Source organism: Triplophysa dalaica, chromosome 20 (assembly GCF_015846415.1).
Source record: "Triplophysa dalaica isolate WHDGS20190420 chromosome 20, ASM1584641v1, whole genome shotgun sequence".
Lineage (NCBI taxonomy): Eukaryota > Metazoa > Chordata > Actinopteri > Cypriniformes > Nemacheilidae > Triplophysa > Triplophysa dalaica.
Window position 1 is genome coordinate 4518659 of NC_079561.1, and position 22367 is coordinate 4541025.

The window sequence follows — 22367 nt, forward strand, 5'->3', positions numbered from 1 at the left end:
GATTATTGATAATTAAAAGAGACCATATTGTAAAGTACATTTTACAAGTGATATTTTGCAAATAACAACAGTTTTCTGTTTATGAAACCTATGGGTTATAGAATATAATAGAATAGTAGACCCTTGGCAAGCAGTTTTGATTGACAGGCCGATTTGATTGACAAACATAACGCCGATATTATGTGCCCCCCATGCCTGACCGCCATTTCGTACGACAAACCTGCCATATAGAGCTTTGTTGATAAATATGAAAAAATAGCGTTTTAATTATTGTATTAGTAAACAGAGAGATATATACACAGCTTAATTGTTTTAAGGTGGAATATAATAGTTGTTGATATATTTCTTGCATATTATATGCATTAGCAAGCTGGCAAGATATGCTTTGCGTCCCTATGATGTGATGACACACATTCAGCGTTCAGAGTGATGGACTGTTATTCTTTCTTTTCTGTATTGAACTAATAATTAAATGTTTACTTCACAAAGTTGAAAAAGACATGAACAGCTTAAACCAGCACATGACCAGCTCAAACGTGCACAAACCAGCATAAAAGCATACTGTAACGAGCAAGGCGGGACGAGAGCCGTGAGGGAACATAACATGAAGTCCAGCCCTGGTTCTCTCTCTTTGTACTCCTGTCGTTCATCCTTTTATGCTTCTGATCTCCTCCGTGAGAGATGCGAGACCGGTGCAACGCGCAGCTGACACTCATTATCACTCGCGTTGCACCGGTCTCGCATCTCTCACGGAGGAGATCGGAAGCATAAAAGGATGAGCGACAGGAGTGTATGACGAGACCAGGCCTGGACTTTATGTTATGTTTTATTATGTTTGTGTGGCCGGCAGTCGACCATGAGGGGGGTGTCGGAACTTTACGTTCGTTTTTTGTTGGTTTAGTTTATTAAAGTTGATTTAACGTTCGACGGATCCTTTCTCCTTCTCCCTATTAACGTTACTTAACCCAGCAAATGCTGGTTTTTCGACAGGGAGAAGGATCACGGTCAACCAAAACTCTCTAAAATTGTCAATACTACAAATTTCGGAGTAGATATCAAAACTTAATACACCAAGTTAAGTTTAGCTATACGTTCATTTGTGTGACAGTAGTAGCCTACTGCATCTTGCGATAAACATAACGTTATCGCCTGCTGGTGTGTAAGCAAAAATATAGGTATAATTATTGTTACAGTTTTCAAAAAATGCTTAATGTATCCCTCGAATGCATATCGCAGAGCTTTCTATCTGAAATCAGCGTGTCATTTTTCCAGAAATTCTTCACTATTTCCCCAGGGAGTGCACACATTTACACTGGGAGCGCATGGCGGATACCGAAAACTTGTCGGTCATAGCAAAAGGAAGGAAGGGGGGTGGGGTTTTGCGAAGGGTCAACTCATAGTAAGCATAGTTAATGATAACTATGAGTCATATTTTATCACATTCAGTGATAAGTAATAAATATTTTTTTGTTACATTGACCAATTTACTGTACAAAATATATATTTTTACCTTCTGCCGTCTTGAATTTATTACTTCTTTACTACATTGCATTACACAGTGCATTCTGGGATATCCTTTTCCGCAAAGGAGACATGATGCTGAATCTTGGAATTCTTTATAATTGATATGCCTTTTGTCGGAGGAGGTGTCTCTTTATTTAGATAAAGACATATTTTGTACACCATTCATTCACACTATTTTTCAATTTTCTTATTAGTTTTATTTGCAAGGAGCAATTCTAACATTGCAGGGGGAAGTTGTTGCCTGTGGTTTTTTCGTCATGCAGGGCACATGCTATCCTTGCAGCTGTGTCTGCTTTATTAGTCTTTCCAGAGCACCCAGACGCTTACGGCCCATCACAAATGAAGTGTCAAATCAAATACGTCACAATATTACGTGAAATAGAAACGAATTCAACACCAACATGTTGTGCCACAAACAGCAAAATGTCCAAACAGTGCTGGAAAGAACTGGCGTGATGAGCCTGTCTGATGCTTCAGTGAGAGATACTATGGAATAAAAGCGATAGATGTGGTTCCTGCACTGCGGCAGAGCCTGTGAGAGTGTGAGACAGTCAGAGGGTGTAAGTGTCTGTGCTGCAGAGGCAGACAGCTCATCAGTAATCAGGAGCGATGCTGGCTTCCCCTCCTCAGGTGGTGTGTGTGTTCACACACGCTCAAACACGGATGAAACCTCTAACCCAAACAGCGATCTGCTTATTAGGATTGCGGCTCACTCGCTGTTCTCTCTGAGACACTTAGATGTGTTTCCTTTGTGCTCAGTGAGAAAGATGTTTTAAAGAGCTGTTTGCTTTTATTACAGACCTAGCTGTCAGAATAAAGTCACTAGGGAAATTGTGTCTACATCATGTCTCAAATTGTGATGCTACTTTTTAAAATAGCTATAGGAATGTAAATAATGAATTAAATAATGTAATGTATTGCTATTGCTTTACATTAGTAAATACCTATGACCTATCATAAACTAACAATGAACAATCGTTTTTTTCATTATGTTAAAGGGGTCATATGGCGCGAACACGCGTTTTTCTTTGGTGTGTCTTTGGTGTGTTATAAGTTGCCCATACATGTATTAGACACGTAACATTGCAAAAACATAAGTGTCGAACGAAAGATGCATTCTATCTAAAAGCGAATGCTCTGCCAGACCTTCCTGAAACTCCTTGTGTAACCACACCCCAACAATCCACGTCGGGTCTTATGAATTGACTAAGACCGCCCAAATGTATATGCAAGTCAGTACTGTCAGTACAATAGGCCCTTTACACATGACCTCACACATCTCGCGTTCTGCCACGAAGCAGTGTAGATGTTCCAAATATGGTATGAGGCGTTACATTTCCGAGCGGGGCAAAGACGAAAAACAAACAAGCACTGTATTAGGAAAAGTGTTTTTAAATCTTAAATCGTGCACACACATTGCATTACATCTAAAACAAATGATAATATTCGATTAAGCCGTGTCATATGACTCCATCCATCCATTTTCTACCGCTTATCCGAACTACCTCGGGTCACGGGGAGCCTGCGCCTATCTCAGGATTCATCGGGCATCAAGGCAGGATACACCCTGGATGGAGTGCCAACCCATCGCAGGGCACACACACTCACTCATTCACACACTCACACCCTACGGACAATTTTTCCAGAGATGCCAATCAACCTACCATGCATGTCTTTGGACCAGGGGAGGAAACCGGAGTACCCGGAGGAAACCCCCGAGGCACGGGGAGAACATGCAAACTCCACACACACAAGTCGGAAGCGGGAATCGAACCCCCAACCTTGGAGGTGTGAGGCGAACGTGCTAACCACTAAGCCACCGTGCCCCCCGTCATATGACTCCTTTAACAGATATACAGTACAACTAATGAATTTAGTAAATTCAAAAAATAAGATAAATAAATGCTAAAAGTATTGTTCATTGTTAGTTCATGTTACCTTATGCATTAAGTAATGTTAACAAAAATGATTTAGTGTAAAGTGTTACCAGAAAACTACTCTATAGAAGGGAATCAATATCCTACCCAGCAATTTTTAGGACATTCCTGGGTCTTTCCCTGTGCCATGATGCTTGTGATCCATATCCGTTCATGGCTGAGTGACCAATTTCTTTTCCTTTGTCTGTCCAGATGTTGGCCTAATTTGGCCTAATTTTGAACACATGTGATGCTTCTCCACTTATGCATCCTTGTTTACCATGTTTTGTGTTTGGTTACCAAAGCCACTACAGTTGAATGAGTTGAAACTGGAACGTAAGGTGTACTTTTACTCAATGTGTGGCATTTAACAATAACCCAGATACTTCTAGCATGCTTATATAAGAGGTTTTGAGTGGATCGAGAGAACGGCAGGTGTTCATGAGATCACTAGAAAATGTTCTGATATAAGAGAGGAGGTAAGTGCATTTCAGTAACTCCTGCAAAGCACATACACAACGTCTGCTTTTTATGGTAATAGAGTATCGCAGGGACGACGTGTTTTTTTAGGCCAATCCAGAAGTTGCGAAGCCTATGGATTTCTCATGGGCCTTTGAAATATCGCAAACAAGAAGCTCTGTGATTAACAAAGGTTTATGATGTTTACATGTTTTGTCTATCATGATCATAGCCTAAATACAATCGTCAAAAATAAAAAGCTAACATGATGATATGAACAACTTTTTCAAACTTTATTAAAAACGTGTTCCCTGGTAAGTATTATTCTGTGTATGAATCTCCATGTTTTTTAGATTTGTGCACATGCTGAATTATTTGTGAGATGTATATGCATTACGTCTAACGTCCCCGCCAAAGGATGTAGTCGCTTTAAGCAACTTGTTAGCATCCACCGTTTTTAAGACACGATAACGCTTAAAAAATCAAGAGCGGGGTATAACGGGTGTGTTTTCTGTCATAGGACAAAACATGAAAATATCTAAAGGGTCACAAACCTTATTTTAACCAAAAAATCCCTAATAAATCATAGACTTGGGACTGATGGAAATGGAAGTGCTAAAATGATTCAGGGTTTAGCATACAAAAATACATCATCTCTGCGTTACTCTATGACAGGCCTGTTTGGTTGCACATTGCAGTGCATAAATCATTTCATTTTAGATAGCAAATAATAGTTTAGTCTATAAAACCGAAATGCATTTATTTGAGATACAAATGTTTTTTCTTGATTCAGTTTTATTCCATTACCCTAAAAACAAGACTTAATTGTGTAGATTCACTTCTGAAGTAAATGCATTTTGTTTTAACCACATTAAGATATTTCTACATGAAATGAAAACAAAAATAATCCAAAATTATAGTCAAACGTCTGTAAATATCCCACGGGTATTAAAATATTCCACACCCCCACAAGCAGTTCCTTAGTCTAATTTTCTACTTTGTTGGAGAAGCCTGAGACGTTGTTTAATAATGATAACCCATATATACATGTGCCAGGTAAATAACACCTCTATGTCTTGCAAGTGATGCAACTGCGACATGTCAAACTCTCCTGGTGGCTGGGTCAGGGTCTCCACTTCAGCCACATGTCTCCTGGCAGCGTTCCTCCATCGGACAGTGTAACAGCTTGTGTCTCACACCCCTCCCAGATGTTGTGTCTTGAGACAGATGTGCACCACGGCTTCTTAACCAAAGAATCTATCAGTCTGTGCATAAGAAGGAAGATGTCTTGTCGGCACGGTCTTTTCTTTCATCAGCCGCTATGTGACAGCTTACTTGACACACAGGTAGGATGAGGGGTTGCTAAGGGCTGTCATTTCTCTCACGGATTTATTCAAACTAGTAATTTTAAAGTGAAAATAATGTATTGAATTTATGAGAGTATTCTGAATCTTATGAGAGTCTTTGATTAGTACATTTAAAACAAACCACTACTCAGTCATGTGTGCCACACAAAGGCAAGCTTTATTACTGCAAAGACAAAGAAAGGAGAAAGTCAATAATTCCAAAAAAATAATGTTCGGAAACAAAACTGTGTACAACACAAACATAAATCACCTCAAATGATGAATCAAAATAAATAAGACCGAGCAAGTTTACATCAAGCACATCTTTGTCAATCCACGACATGAACAAATATTAATCTCGTGACATTCTTTGACATGTCTAACAAAGATTACAAAACAGGATCTGTACAACTGAGGAACTACAGTACATGCTTGAAGTTTAATCGTACGCGATGATGTGCAAAGGCAGTGTAATGACTCAACGTCAGAGAGATTTATCTATGATGAATCATCTGGCTTTCTCAGGTTACACAGAGCCTTTTATTAAACACGTTTGCAAGTAAATCAGCAGCTACAATGTCTCGCCCAGTGACATGTTTATGCACTGTCCATCAACCCCCCGCCCCCCCAAAAACTGCAGTTACAAGACAATGCAAAGGAAATTGGGTTGCGGTCACAGTTGTGGAGTCTGTAAACAGCCACTGGAGCAAAGAAATCACACCGGCAGCCCACTTCCATCACTGCTGATTTGACACGACGAGAAAAATATTGATTTGTGAACCGAAATAAGAGAAAATGACAAACAGTTTGAATCTAAAAATGGCAAAAATATATTTTATTAATCAGGGCCAGCCTGGTCCACTTTGTTCCAAAAGATGCATTTTCGTGATCTCACAAATATACCCCAAAAGCTGTTCCATTATTTAAAAAGGTCCTGCCTCAATCCATTCAAAGTCCATCTGTCTTTAATGCAACCAACCCCCATACGTTTATGAACGAAACACAAATGGTACTCCAGTAGTTGGATGCGACCCAAAGATGTTATGTAATTGCTCTATCAAAAGCTCAACAGAATCACAATATTGGCCTTTTTACAGCAGCAGTGATGTATTTCCACATACATATACTGTACGTATGTCCACAAAGCAGTAGCACGGATTAATAGCAGGCTTTTTTTTATTTTTACTTATTGCCACTTCACATACTTTGAATTATGAGAACCGTAATTATTGCTTTGTGGTGTAAAGCAGACTTCAAATTCAGCACTCTGCACAAAAACCATGAAGCTTAAAGTATTTTCCTGTCCAAACGTTTATATATTGGACGATTAACAAATATTTCAGTAAGTAACGCTGTGAAGGAGGTCAATACATGAGCATCGATATAGAGATGTAAAAATTGAGGTTCTACTTTAAAATGCTACGTTAGATGCCACACGGATGCATGACAAACTAAACAAATCTGCTGGTCTGATCACACGTCAGGCGATTTGATGATAGCGAATATCAACATAGTGCTACAATATCAGGAGGTCATTTTCGAGAATAAAATAACATTAATCGTGCCAAATTCGATCCGATAGAGTCCTCGCAAACCCACACCGCTGCACAGATTCGTGGTTGCCTACACTACAGCAGCAGGGGTCGTGGAGACACATCATCAACGTGATGGTCCTCACAACCCGGCAAACGCTAGATAGTTAATGCTTCTAAAAATAGAAGCTTTCAGTATTTCACCAGAGGGAACGGTGTGACTTTGGTAACATTAAAAAGAGTCTTTTTTACAAATATTTTTGGCCCTTGTTTTGGACTATACTCATTTTCAGCCCACAACAGCAGTCGGCTCCCAAAAACAAAAAATGACATATTACTTCCTGCACAGCAGCCAATGAAACCTAGCATGACAATGCTAAATACGCATCAGTTCCTTCTCAACACGACCTGGGCCGCGTACACTGCTCCACAACACCTGGAGCGATTCTCCCATCTATAGTCTCTAGTGCATATTGTATTTAAAACATTTCATTTTGAATCTCACATTGGAGAGGTCATATTTATACACTGTACGTTTACATTGTACGAAACGTCATTGGGACCTTTTTTAAACATTTGTTTTCTATTTACTAAGTTGAATCATTCCGAGCTTCAACTGGCACAATAACACTGGTGCAACAGCAAGGAGTGAAAAGATGACAGCTGATGATCGAACCTCATTTGAGAAAGCAGGATACTGAAAAAACAGGTATGCACTGTTGAAGAACTCAGGACAAGGAGGACAGCAGGGTGTCCACTTGTTCTGATTGGTGTTTCTTTGGGGGGGTGAGGAAGGATCCCGCACATCGATCATGTGGCAATCGGAGCCCACCCCCCTTCCCCAGACCAAAGCGCAGGGAATGGTGTAGCTTTTTGGGGGAGCCGAAATCTCCACTCACATTACGGAGCAGCTCTTCGCTTTCTCCTTCTTGAAGGTGGAGGAGAGGAGCTCGGACTTGCTGGGTAGGTGGAGGAGACGTTTGGACAGCCGGCGGTTGGGGCTGGGTTTAGCCAGCGGTTGGAGTTTGTTGATGCAGGCCAGCGCTGCTGTACGGAAGACGCTGTGGATGCTTTTCTCAGAAGTGAAGGCTGAACATTCAAGATAAGCCTCTGCGCCCAATTGTTTGGCCATGGCAGAGCCCTACCATGGGAGAAGATGCAAAAACGTTTTGAGTGCCTAAAATAGCTAATAATAGTGCCGTGGGCAATGGTTGACATGAACAGAAAGTGACTGTTGGTACCTGCTCATGAGTGATCGGTGTTTGTTTCTGATTGGACAGCTCCATCAGTGTGCAGACATCTGTGCGAAGGTCTGTCTTGCAGCCGATGAGGAGTATACGAGTACTGGGACAGAAATCAAGGATCTCAGTCCTCCACTGCAAACAGACAATAGGTTCCATCATCGGAAATCATGTTAAAGCTGTAATAAAATTGCATTTTCCTGCAAAAATCGTACCTGACAGCTTAACTTACAAATCAATACAATAATCTTACCATTATGAATCAGGGTGAAGTATGCAATGTTTCAATCAATGATTTTTTATTTTATGTACTTGCTTGACAGTACGTACTGAATTTGAATATGTACCTTAGTATCGGCCGTTAAAACAGTATGAGTATGAGTATAGCATGAGTGGGAGTAGTATGAATGTATATTTCGGATATACTGCGTCCGGCATGTTTTATGGTCATTTATGCTCTTTGACCTATAACGTATAAACAACATCCTACACGTGAGAGTTGATAGAAACATAGTTTTTAACTTGAAGTTTTCCGCTATATTATTTGATTTACTTTTGAAATTTGACCGTTGCTCAGCATCCGTGGCATCATGGGATAGATAAGTGTCCATTCGCGAATCTCGGTGGAAGTCGTAGACCATCCGGGTATTTCTCGCCTAATGTTTTTTGCATACTGAGGTTTCGGACATACTATTCATGACTCATACTCAATTCAATTAAATTGAATTTGATGCTCATTTTCGCCTACCATATAGTATGGAAGTAGGCGATTTCGTACGCAGTCCAGGTTAAAATGATAGATCCCCAAAAAACGAAAATTCTGTCATCGTTTATAAACCTGAATGACTTTCTTTCTTCCGCAGATCACAAAAGAAGATATTTCAAAGAGAGTTGGTAGCCAATCAGCACTAACCCCCATTGACTTCTACTGTATGGACGCAAAACCAATGCAAGTGAATGGGAGCCAGTTAACAACAATCTTCAAAATATCTGTTCTGCGAAAGAAATAAAGTCATACAGGTTTGACATGTCGAGAGTGAGTAAATGATGACAGAATTTTCATTTTGGGTGAACTATCACTTTCAATTTGTAATGTAGATGAACTAAATTCAATTGAAGGATTAGGGTCGTGATTAGGTATTTAATGGTTATCTTATTACCTTCTTAAGTCCACTGTCGAAGATATCTGGACGGCTGATGTCAAAACAGAGAAGCACTGCATCAGAGTCACTGTAGCACAGGGGCCTTACGTTATCATAGTATGGAGATCCTGAAACAAGAGAGGAAAGTATTAATGACGGGGTTCATGTGTGCAAAATAACCAGCTGACTGTGAACATAATCTCCTACTAATATGACATCACTAGTATGGCATATTTGTTTGTGGGCGATAATTGTTTTTTTTTTTCATGCTCAAAAGTATTTCCACTTTAGTCTCTTAAGGTCAGAGCACCAGAATGTACAGTATATATCAGCGGTAAAACGAGAGGTAGATCGTCCCCGTTCCGCACTTCATTTCAAGTCCGATCATCTCATATCCTCACTTCCTGTTAAAACCTTCTTCCTCTCACTGCTCGCCCTATTGGCATTTTAAAGGAGAAGAAAACGACAATTGAGCTCTAAATCCTCATTGATCTCTCCATCTCATGCTCTCCTTCCATTTTTTTGGTAGATTATGCAACTGGAGAGATAGGGCTGGGGCAAGCAGTTCTTCCCATCTCGCTTAGAATCCTTAAGTAAGCCGCCCACCCCTGGTGCTCCCCCTACACGTATGCGATACCTCCAGTTCCCCTGTTTCCACAGCAACAGCTTTGGAGTCAACCATCTGCAAAGCGCCGTCCTCCCACCCTGCTATAAAGGCGTCCGTTAACTGCCTTTCAATCATGTGATACAGAGAATACCCACCCACTTGGTTCCATGGAGCTGGGGTGCTGTAAACAGCCTTATATGCCCAAGTGAAGCCAAATCTGGATGAATTCTGCCTCTTTCTAATGAGAACCTCACATGTAAAAGATTTCACTTAAAGCTGAAGGGGTGTTGCATGAGTCAGTGAATCCATGCCCTATCTTAACCGCGCATTCTCGGTTGCAAAATGGATTGCTGTTGACTATTTTTATCAATTTGGCAGATTCTTTAGTGCAAAGCATCTCGTTCAAGGTACATGTTTTATGTATTCCCATGACTGTGCCATTGGTTAAAGAGTTACACAAAGTCACAAAACACAATTAGGCCAGTGATGGGCTTGTGTTTAAAAAATAAACAAACAATATATTGCCCTCCATGGTCAATATATTGACGTTTGCCTCTTCAGTGCTTTATGCTTAATAGTGTAATGACTTAAAGGGATAGTTCACCCAAATGTAAATTCTGTTATCATTTACTCACCATCAGATTTTTCCAAATCTGTATATATTTCTTTGTTCTGCTGAACACTAAGGAAGAAATCTGGAAGAACGTTAGTAACCAAACAGACCTCATCCCCCATTGACTCCCATAGTATTTATTTTCCATACTATGGCAATAAATGGGGGATAAGATCGGTTTAATTACTGAGATTCGTCCAACTATCTTCATTTGTGTTGATCAGAACAAACAGATTTTTAGAAGTTTACAGTAAAGAATGACAAATTTGTAATTTTGGCTAAACTACTACGTTAAACAGACAGTTTAAACAGTTTTTATGTGCTTATGTTTGTAGCTTTAATTCGAAAACCACATTTGAAATTGTTAATGAATCGACAACACTAGTACTAGTAAACACTTTCTCTCTCTGTCTTCCTACACTTTTGTGTGATTCCTTGATATAAGAACATTTTTGGTAACATTGTTTTATTGTTTACTTGTACAAATACATGTCATTAATTGGTGAAAATTGATAATTGGATTTTTTTTACATTTTGTTAATTTAATGGCAATTCATTCATTCCTTCACACAAAGCTCACGGCTTATAAGGACCTAGCATGAATATAAGGACCTAGTGTGTCTCATGTACAGCTGCTTTGTAACAATGAAAATTGTAAAAAGCGCTATATAAATAAAGTTGAGTTGAATAAGGACAACAGGGCAGGAATCAGTCTGAAAGCCACACAGCAGACATACCTGCAACCTGACATACAGATAATTTCCTCTCTCTCTCTCTTCCAGAATGGGAAGTCACGGACACACCGGCAAGGGCGTGAGGCTGCATTCAACTGCTACTGATCTAAATGCAGCAATCGATGAAGATGTACACCAGGGGGACTGAGAAGCAATTTCAATTATACTTGACAAATGACACATCCGAGCCGCCAGAGAAAAAGACAGCAAGGCTAATGCCGAGGTCTCACCTCTAAAGACCACCCCTACCAAAGAAAACACTGTGTACTGATTATGTTATCGTACGGGGGCTTGGAAATAATTGCGAAAATAGGGGCGATGACTATAGGTTGACTGCCAGTTGGCAGTTCTTTGCATGAATTTGATAACATCCATTGTCTTCTTGAGGCATTTTTTAAAGTTTTTTTTTACTTTAAAACAATGTTTTAGATTCATATTTTAAACATATAAAATAAAAATACAGAAATATAAAATGCACAAAAAGAAAAATTACTGTTAAATATGAAATATTATTAAAATAGGAAATACTGTATATTCTCTATCATGGCAATAAACAAAGTTTTTCCAAAGAAATATAAGTAATAATTTATTCACCATCATATCAGATTGAAAATCTGTATATGATTTTAAAACACTAAAGATAATGTTTTGAGAAATGTCCCAGTTATTATATGTACATACAAGTCAATGGGGGCTTGTGTTGTTTGGTTACCAACATTCTTCAAAATATATTCTTTTGTGTTCTGCAGAAGAGCGTCGGTCATACAGGAATGACATGAGGGAGTGTAAATGATGAAAGAATATTTGGGTAAACTATCCCTTTAAGGGTGCTCTGCTGCTTCATATACCCTTACACAGAACTTACGCAGCATCAGTACTGCTTTGGTAGGCTCTGAGATGGGTCAGAGTTGTCTTTACACCGAATTCCTAGTCTGAATTAACAGACGGAAGAGTTGCGATGCATGAAATCAAAGGGGGAAAAAGAGCAGTGGACCGCTACCACAAACGCACTAAATGTTTTTTGTGTGTAGATGCAATGCCTGAAGCAAACCAGCTAGGTTGAAAAGTGGGCCAGCGTGTGCATGTGATTGATACGAGATGGTCTTTCTGTTGGGCACAGAGAGAGTCTTCTGAAAAGAACAGATGGAGGTGGAGTGGGCTGCTTTTGTGTGTCATACAGACAAAAGCCATGGTTCATCGCAGCGCATTCCATCTGCTGAAGCCCTTCAGCGAATTCATGAAGAAACCTATGGGTGTTCACCAGAGAATCCAAAATATGGAACATAATGATTATCTGTCATGCAAGTGAGCCGAAGATGTATAACTTGCATGTTACCAGTCACACTGGCTGCATTAGGAGAGCAGCTTATATTTATTGCATATGCAGCATAATGCAAATCTTATCCTGCGTTAAGTGCTTAAAAATGCAGTCAAACCGAAACGTCCCGCTTCAAGTGATCGCGTACATGATACAAAAAAAAAACGTTCAACCCAAAAGTACTGAAAAGATGCTAGAAAATGTTTCTGCTGCACTAAAACGCTGGTATCACATCACTAGACGTTCAAAGACAGTTCTCGTCCCAGATTACTTAGGGTGGTTTCACATTTGCACTTTTGGTGCACACTCGGGGTCGATTTACATCAGAGTTTGGTTCGTTTGGATGATGTCAACACTGTCTTACGAACCCGGGTGCGCACCCGCTAACCGTACCCAAGTCTGCTTAAAAAGGGAGGTCTGAGATGCTGTTTATGTGAACTCTAGTACGATTTGCTACTGATATGAACGCAATGGTACCAAATCGCAGGAAGTGTACCGCTATTCATGTGTGTTTGTTTTACTCACTTTTCTGACTGACGCGCTGCAAGCAGAGAGCTGTATATGTGTTTTCTGTTCGCCTTCAACATTGTTAAGAGCACCTGCAGTACATTCATAAGACTGACAAAAGTGCTGTTATGTACTGAAGCTTTGAAAAAAAGTAGCTGTTCAAAAACATGAATGTGTAAATGTGAAGACAGCAATGTTATGCATTTTGCATATTTAGTTTGCACCAGGCAATCAAACTAAATGTGAAACCAACCTTCATGACATTTTCCTAACGGCATTTATGCAGCGTTGAAGGGCACTTCGCGAAGGGGACGCCATTTGTAGGGGCGTTCCAAACGTTAGTGAACACCTGTTTTGTTTTACACAATTTTTGTCGCATAATATGATTTAAAATTGTTAAAATATAGTATAAAGATCATTTATTTTATAGGAAAGTATGTTTAATATGTTTAAAAATAAAATAGCTATACATAGTAGCTAAAAATAGCTACTTGTTTATAGGTTTCCTTTATCAAAAATTCCCTTTATAAATACAAAGTGGAATATTTAACAAGAAGTATTAAAAATGTTGTTCATTCTCAAAAAACGAGCGCTGGATTCAGAGTGCACGTGTGGGGTTGTCAAGGTAACATTTGGCCAGTAATTCCCTTTGTGAAGGGAGTTCCAAACGCATACACTGTCAATGAAAAATCGGCAATCTGAGTTGGGAAAAAGATCCTTAATGATCATTTAAATGTGAATAACACAGTATCATTCAGAAAATTGGATGGTAAGATCAAGTTTAGCGCAGATGCAAATGGCTATAAACACTGCGTTCTCCTCAAATCGGTGGGAATTGCTCCACACTGCCAGGCTCGTGTAGATGCGAGCGGGGGGCTGAGAGAGGTCAACGTTCACAAAGGAGCCAGAAGAAAGTGAAAGCCCCTGTTCTTTATCCCATTAGAGATTATGGGAACAAAACCTGGAGAATTCTCCATGGCACCCCCACCCCATTCCACTACAATCCCATGGATTCCTTCCCCCTTTCATTGAGAGGCTGGCCATGACCCCTCAGGGAATACCCCCTTAAAAGTGCCCAACGTAGAGCTGCTGTGGCATATACTCGTTGTCGCTTGTCATCAACTTCCAATGGTCACCAGAGAGCTCATTAATCTATTGGCTGTTTTAATGTGCTAATGGAGCATTATTTCACGCGCATCACCTCGCACGCTCATCCCATACTGATGCAGAGGAATTTATATTTGCAGAAATGCACATCCATCAGCATAATAGCAAATGCACCTTCATCCAAGCTAATAGCTCAATGCACATTTAACATAGCCTCCATGTTAGGAATACAGCGGCCATCTTCTAAGAGCCTACAGCATTTCCTGATGAACTGAGAGGTTTGATTTTCACCTGAACATTTTTTTCTGAGCTCTAAAGAAAGCATTTCAGAAGCCAATGATATGTTCATTTCAGTCAATGGGAAGAAACGAAGACTAATATGAATTTCAAACATGGAGTAGGGCAGAGCTACAGGGCAAAAGTAATTGGAAATAAATGGAAAATTCTGCAACCCACCCGAGCTTTGCTTATTTGTACATTTATGCATTTGACAGCCACTTTTATCCAGCGCATTTGGTTCCCTGGGATCGAACCCTTGACCTTTGTGTCGCTATCACAATAAACTACATTAAAGTGATGGTCCACCCCAAAATGGGAATTCTTACATTTTTTTGTCCTTATCTGATCCACATTTTTTGAGACTTCTTCTTCCGTGGAACACAAAAGAAAAGTTTTCAAATGTAAAAATGAACAACGATTTTAAGGAAACGCAGAATTCAAATTCATCTTTTAATCTTTTGAAAAGCAAGTCATTAATTTGGCTTGGATCATATAGAAATAACTCAACATGTACTTACAAGAATTTGACAAATTTCCACACATTTTTAAATTGTAACAAAATATTAAAGGGATAGTATAAATCTGTCATCATTTAGTCACCCTTAAGGAGGATATTTGGAAGAATGTCGGTAACCAAACAGGTCTCATCCCATACTGACTTGGCAGTAAATGGGGATGAATCTAATTGGTTTCTGACATTCTATCAAATATCTTCATTTGTGCTTACCAGAACAAAGAAATGTATATAGGTGTATATATATGATGACAGACTTTTCATTTCTGGGTTTACCATCCCTTTAATACTGTATCACAAGGTAAACAATTCAATATATAATATTGTGTTACTCCTAACATTCAATTGTATATTGTAAACTATAGATAAACCCAAATGAATGGATATCAAAAGAATTTGGCTTTACTAAATATTTGTCTTGTTCAAATACCAACAAATTTTAAAGCAAGCAACCAGTTAGGCATAAATATGGTTGTGTTTCCACAGTACCATCAACGATTAACGGCTTAAACTGTGCATCACCCTATCGTTCCCATACGAACCCTCACTCATCCCCTTAAACTGCACTCTTCCTCTCAGCTGGCTTGTCTCCAAGCAGAGTAATCAGATCAAAGCGTGCAAACACAGAGCAATGGCATCTTAACAACATATTTCTTTCAGCCTTTTAATATCTATAAAAGACCCCTGCCTTATTGCCTCTCCCCCACAACGTCTGTCGATCACACTTGTACAACAGACAAAACGATGATTCAGCGAGTCGCACGTTACTGGGTGATAATTATAATCCTGACGTTGAACTGCATTTAGCACACGTCCTAAAACACATGATCATGTCTGTCATTTACTGGAGGTGCTTGCTGATGTGAGACGAGCAGACAGACACAGAATGTTGTAATCAGGTCAATAGCTACAAAAGGAAACCGTGGGTAGATGTGAACTGCCTCAGTGACCATGCGGACTCATTAGAATCTACTGACTTCATAAGGAAACTAATTTTAAGACATGCATACTTCTTGGGAATCGACTTTCCATTGCAAGTATCATTCATTAGCAGCCGAGCTACAATTAAGGTATAACTTTGTGATGCTGATCTGCAATTCCGTGAAAATATCAACCTAACCATGAAAATACGATTTTTACCAGCGGTAACAGCACAGATTTTAACATCTGGTAGTTCAAATACCCATGTGAGATCTCTCTTCATATTTGTAAAGCATTTGTTTTATTTTTAGTGCATGATTTTTCATAGTCTGGTGAGTGCCATTTTCAGGATTGTCACATCCATAACGCTACATATTACTTAAAAATGGACACGTGAAATTTAATATATTTTATGTTTATGTTCCATAAAGAGACATCCCCTCTCCATTTATTGGCTATTATTGCTTCAGGATTGTGCATTTTACTTTACAGAAATCCTATAAAATGTATCGTCTTCCAAAAATCGCGTTCTTTTTTTGTCTCATCCATAACGCATGTAAATTTCCCTTTTTTAAACAGAATTTTTTTCATAGACTGAGATTTTTTTATGTTTAGACTCTATCAAAAAGGGTTCAGTAAAATATAAACAGATGGTTTGATATAATCATATCATGGCCATTCTCAGAGAATTTTTATGTCACGTCAATACCGCAAAATGTCACATCCATAACGCTGGAATTGCCCTGATACAGCCTTGGTGTACTTGACCAGTGTTGGGTGTAACTAGTTTCTAAGTAATTAGTTACTGTAATTTAACTACTTTTCCCTTAAAAGAGTAAAATAAGGGATTACTCTCATTTTTCTGTAATTTAACTACAGTTACTTTTGATGTAATTAAACAAAATACTTTGTGTAATATATGCGTGTGCAATAGTGGAATTGACATCTAAATCCGTGCTTTAATGTATAATTCTCACATTTGTAATGCGTTGGTCAGTAAATAAGAGTACTTTATGTAGTTTAATTTATTTGAATGAATTGAAAAAGCTGTTTCATGTCTATCCTTGAATCACGGTCAAGGTTGATATAGAAAGTAATTAGCAATAAGTAAATAAATACTTTTTGGAGAGCGTAATTTGTAAAGTAATCTAATTACACTATTGAATATGTAATTAGTAACTAGTAATTCATTACGTTTTCTGAATAACTAACCCAACACTGTACTGGACTACAAAACTCAAATCTTATACTCCACATAAATGCAAAAAGTGTAATATTAAGAACAGCCGCTTGTAATTGCGATACATGAAGACTAGGGGAACAACTCTCAGCATTCTCTTCACATCACACTAGCTCACTTCAAAGGGCATTTTAGTACACCATTCCAGCACAGACTCGCGTATTGTAATGTCATTTTCATATGCCATCACTAATATTCTTCATACGGTATTTAGATTTCATGTCAAGACTCTATTAACGATGCAGCTTCCATAACAAATAAATGATAATGTTCTATTAATTTAGACATTTTCATCATTTTAATCTTACCTGACGTGTCCCATAAACTCAGTTCAACGCGCTGATCGTCTAGCTCGAGACAGGCCGTGTAGTTCTCAAACACCGTGGGAACATACGTCTGTGGATGCAACATGTAAACACTCATCAACATGTATGATGCTGCACGAAAGATGCTTACATGTAACATTTGAAAATTCACATGGATAAACATATACGGTTGCTTTTCTAAATAATTACATAGGATGATTAAACTGATTCTGATAGCATGACTTAATTGGTTAGAAATATCCCGTCACCCAGCAATGTAAGAATAAACCAAAAAGTATAACTATTAGGATAATAAAGATTTGGATGTGAAGAAATAAAATTATTCCTTGCACATATTAACCTCGAAAGCACATCTTTTCCATAACAGTTTTAAATGACGGTGGAAATCACTAACGTTTTAACTCAAATGCATTGCTACTTCTTTAAATTAAAGGCTGAAATCGTTTACTGACCTCCGGATAACAATCCTTCGCCAGAACCTGTAACATCGCAGTTTTCCCGCATTGAACATCCCCAACCAGCACCAGTTTACATCTGACGACCAGCGGCTGTGCATTTCTTCGTTCTTTCATGGTTTTCGATATCTACTGACTAACCGAAGCAAAAAAAAACGAAAAGACAAAATAAAACACGAAGATGCGAGAATGCAATGTGTACCTAACTACGCAGCACTCTACAATCAAGCCTGCAGTGGATGTGACTGAACCGTAGACTGCGGAGTTATATTTGCCTCACGGCAGCCAATCAGCGTGCAAAAAGCTCGTGACGTCTCACATCCCACTCCATCCTGAAGCGTGTTTCCCCGACGTCTCATCCTTTTGGGAAACTTTTTATTCATTCTCATCTAATGAAAAATGCCTTAAAATGCCTTTGGAATGATTCATTTTCACTTTCACCAAAAATTTCCGACTTATTGTATAAAAGTCATAATATATCTTACGAAAATAGCTTTTAATAATAATATACTCATGTTTGTGGTACCTCTCAAGGCTACGTTTATATGTTGAGGTCTCGTGCGCAAGTTATGTTGCTTTCCAGCTATTACATGTTGCCCATATTTTGGTATCTTGTCTTCAGAGTAATTATGTAAATGGTTCAAATGTCATTAATATAGGCTAGTCATATACAAGAGGTTAATAGTTTAATTTCTATCCGTTTTCTTAACAATTTTACTTTAACCTTAAATGTGACCCTGGATCACAGAACCAGTCTTAAGTTGCACGGTTACATTTTAGGTAAAAGCCAAAAATACATTGTATGGGTCCAAATTATTGATTTTTCTTTTATGTCAAAAATCATTAGGGTATTAAGTTAAGATCATGTTTCATGAAGATATTTGTAAATTTCCCTTCCTAAATATATAAAAACTTTACTTTTGTGGTTGGATGGCCTGCTACAGTGCCTCTGACTAACAATTTTAAAGGCCATTTTCTCAATATTTTTCGTACTCTCAGATTCAAGAGTTTTAAACGGCTTTTTAAACGGAGTTTTAGCCATTTATTGTCATATCGTAACATCCCATACATCGGTAGAAAGCTTTATATTTCTAAAAAAAAAATCTCAATTACGAGAAATTGACCCATAAGACTGGTTTTGTTGTCCAGGGTCACAAATGATCCTTCAGTAGCAATTTTCTTTCCATAGAACGTCTAGTGTAGTTTTGGTTTCATTCCCGTGTTTGCTTTTTATTTATCAAGATAATAACAACCTCAGTTGTATCCGTTTAAGCATTCCTTTTTTAATTATTGATTTTATTTTCCACACTGTCTAATATTTTACTGGAAAGTTTTCCGCATGACCTCCCTCATAAAAACCCCCTTGACTCAAACTGCATAACATTCGATGTTTACACGATTTGCTGACGGGATTATTACTCTTTGATCCCTGTCTGTGTTTGTTTTAGACACACTGAAGCTTTGTTTTTGATGGCTGTGAGGACACGAGTTTATTGGGCTGATGGGGCAGTCCGGCATATCTGCCCTAAGGGAGTCTCAGAAGGCTAGTGCTCTGTAAGATCAGATACAGACAGACTCTGACACCTTCAAGGTTATCTTTGTATGTTAAGCACATTTAAGAATGCAGGCTGGGAAGAATAGACCTTAAGTAAACATTTCTCACCTTCCTTCCCCGTTTACAAAATTCAATTTTTTATCATACAGAAGTTCTCCAGCACATTCATTTTGCCGAGCATATCTGAAGGAGGATTTACTGCAGTCATAATGGATTGCATGCTTGTTTCTATATTCTCATGAGACTCATTGATCTTACACAGCAAATGTCCCCTAGAATACACTCTGTATGCTTGAATCCTCTGTCTGGGAAGATCTTTTTATCATGCCGTATGAAGCAGTTAGGGACGTTATGGATGAGGAGTCTAGTATCTGCTGCATAGGTGGAGACCCCATGAAGTATGTATGAGAGAAGAATTCCCTGGCTGTAAGAGCAGGGCATAAAGCGCAGGGAAGCAGGTGGAGCTGAATAAACAACATCTCCAAGTGCCACCTCACAATCTGCTGCACGAGACGGAGGAAGTAGGTGTCAGGAGGTACTATTCAACCTCTAAGGTTCATGGTCACAACGATATTTTACTTCTGGGTATGTAAAAAAAACGGACAAAACCGTGCTAGATTTCATCAGCGTTTTCCTATAAACACCAATATTTATTATGAGCAATATTTAAACATCTTTATGTCGGTATAGACCACATCATATACATTCTGTATAACTAGTAGTAAGTCATTTAGCATTTTATCAAATGTTTTGTAAACATTGGTCGAAACCACGTGTGATATAAAGTGCATTCTTATCAGGGAGGTATATCACATGCATGTACAGTACATGTACAAACTCATAACAATTAATTTAAAAGAACATACGAAATGACAAACATACCAAATGATGAACACCCTATGACTAGAACAACAGAATGTTCTATACTTATCAGGGAGGTCTGTCACATGCGTATTTAAGGATGGCCTTTTTTAAGATTTCCTGCATATTCGGACAAACTCTTTGTCTTTAAAGTAATCAATTCAATTATGTTCATTTAGCATCATTACCCACAGACATGAGGACAATAGGCCTATTAACACATTCTTGTCCATCCTCCTAATGGCAATATCCTTTAATGATGTGTGAATTCCCTAATTTGCTTCTGAAAGGACCTCTAGGACATCATGTTTGGTTTACACGCGTATGTTAATTGCTGTTGCAAGTTCATTGAAAGTATCATAATAACCAGAATGACTTATTTGCAAGCCAACAAACTCTATGCTGTCTGTATATGCGTTATATTTTCATTCTGTTGTTCTACACGTAGGATGTTCGTCATTTGGTATGTCCTTTTAAACGAATACTTATTTGTTTGTACATGTACTGTACACCAGCTGTAAAAAAAGAAAACAAGCTTGTCATTTCTCTGCTTTGTGCTGTTTCATATGTGCTGATGTTCAGTAGAAGATAAAACCTCGCGTGTGACAGATGGCTGTGTCATTCGGAGATAAAAATGAAAGCTTTTTAGCGTCAGCCTTTCAGGGAGGAAATGGAGCATGGAGAAATGAAGAGAAGTAGCATATGGAAACAGCAAAGCCCATTTGTTCTGGGGCACGTGTGGATCTGATAAACAGCCCGATGGGGTCAAGAGAATCTGTGGAAATGCTCTCTCGAATTTTGCAGTTTGCTCACCAACCCATGTCTGGATCCACGTCTCTCTCTCATTACTGAAATCCCCCTTTGAGCTGTGTTACAGGGTCGTTACGGTCTGATGACAGGGGATGTTGCACTATCGGGCGTATCGGGCCACACCGGTAATCATCTCTTGCTGAAACACCAGCAGAGAGAGAAAAGAGAGGTAGAGAGACTCCGAAACACCCCCTGACCTACAACCGCCCACTTGCACCAGACAGAAACACAGCAGGCAGCTAATTAGCAAGTGCTAATGAGATCCTGTGCCAGGGTGACCCGCACTCAGTAGCGCAGGGGAAGTGTGGAAGTATGGTGTAGGTGCTTCACGGTGCCTGTAAACACAATGACAAACAGTCTTGACGTGCTTTGGAATTCAAAACGGCAACAACAGATGTTTTAACATTGCATTCTGTATGAGCTGCAGGAATGAGCATTTGTAAATTATATCATTATCATATATTATATTTATGTACAGTTTCAAGCATAAATCCGGGTGTTTGGATTAGTTTGACCCTGTTTTTTTTTACATGGGGAATTTTTAGGGGGAACAAATTACGGTATGGTGATTTTACGGTATGGTGAAGTTCTACAGGATTTCATTTTTTCTCGTTCACACGTGAAAGCTATATTTGAACTAAATTTCTTACAAAAATTACCCAGTGAAACACATTTAAGCACCACCTTTTATGCAGTTCCTGTTTTTGTTTCATAGTCAATGTTTGCGGTATAAAGTGGATCCACAAGTTTTTAAATCAATAGAGCAACATGTGTGTTAAATACTTATCAGATGTTTACTTTATCCCAATAACAAGCAACATAATAATAAAACATGTTACTCGATGCTTTTTTACAATCAAGGTGCTAAATATTAAACAAAGCATAGGCCTGTATGGTTAATATTGATCGTTTATCATATATTATAATATATATTTAGCCTATCATTTATCACCAATAAAATCATATTTTTTAAAGAGCACCACACAAGGGTTAAATTCCTTTGCTCTCCAATTCCACAGCAAGAGCTCATGCACTGCCACCTAGTGGACATTTGAAACACTGTAAAAAATGTTTCGACCAAAAAACTATATATTACCTGGATATCTTAAAATTTTGAGTTAATTACTAGTCAAGGCAGACAGGTTACATGTGGATTTAGTAACATTTAAATAATTTCGTTATGATTTAGCATTCTTTAAACATTACGGATTGGTTTTATAGCCATAGCCTAAACCAATACTATGCCTAATTTAATTTAAGATATTTAAGTCGCTTTATTAAAATGCCATAGAAAAAAAACCTTACTGATGTCCATGTCTCTGAAACCAGGCTCCATGTATTTATTAACATTAAAAGATCG

At 38.6% G+C, this 22367-nt stretch overlaps 1 protein-coding gene across 1 annotated transcript; it reads right to left on the reverse strand.

The window, feature by feature from the left end:
* Nucleotides 1-5397: 5397 nt before the first annotated feature.
* rnd1b (Rho family GTPase 1b) lies at nt 5398-18026 on the reverse strand. The gene is made up of 5 exons (XM_056733759.1): nt 17779-18026; nt 17309-17396; nt 9179-9288; nt 8019-8153; nt 5398-7918 (listed from the first exon to the last, which is right to left on the reverse strand). The coding sequence occupies exons 1-5, from the start codon at nt 17896-17898 to the stop codon at nt 7673-7675; spliced, it is 699 nt and encodes a 232-aa protein (XP_056589737.1). The 5' UTR covers nt 17899-18026; the 3' UTR covers nt 5398-7672.
* Between the last annotated feature and the right edge of the window lie 4341 nt (nt 18027-22367).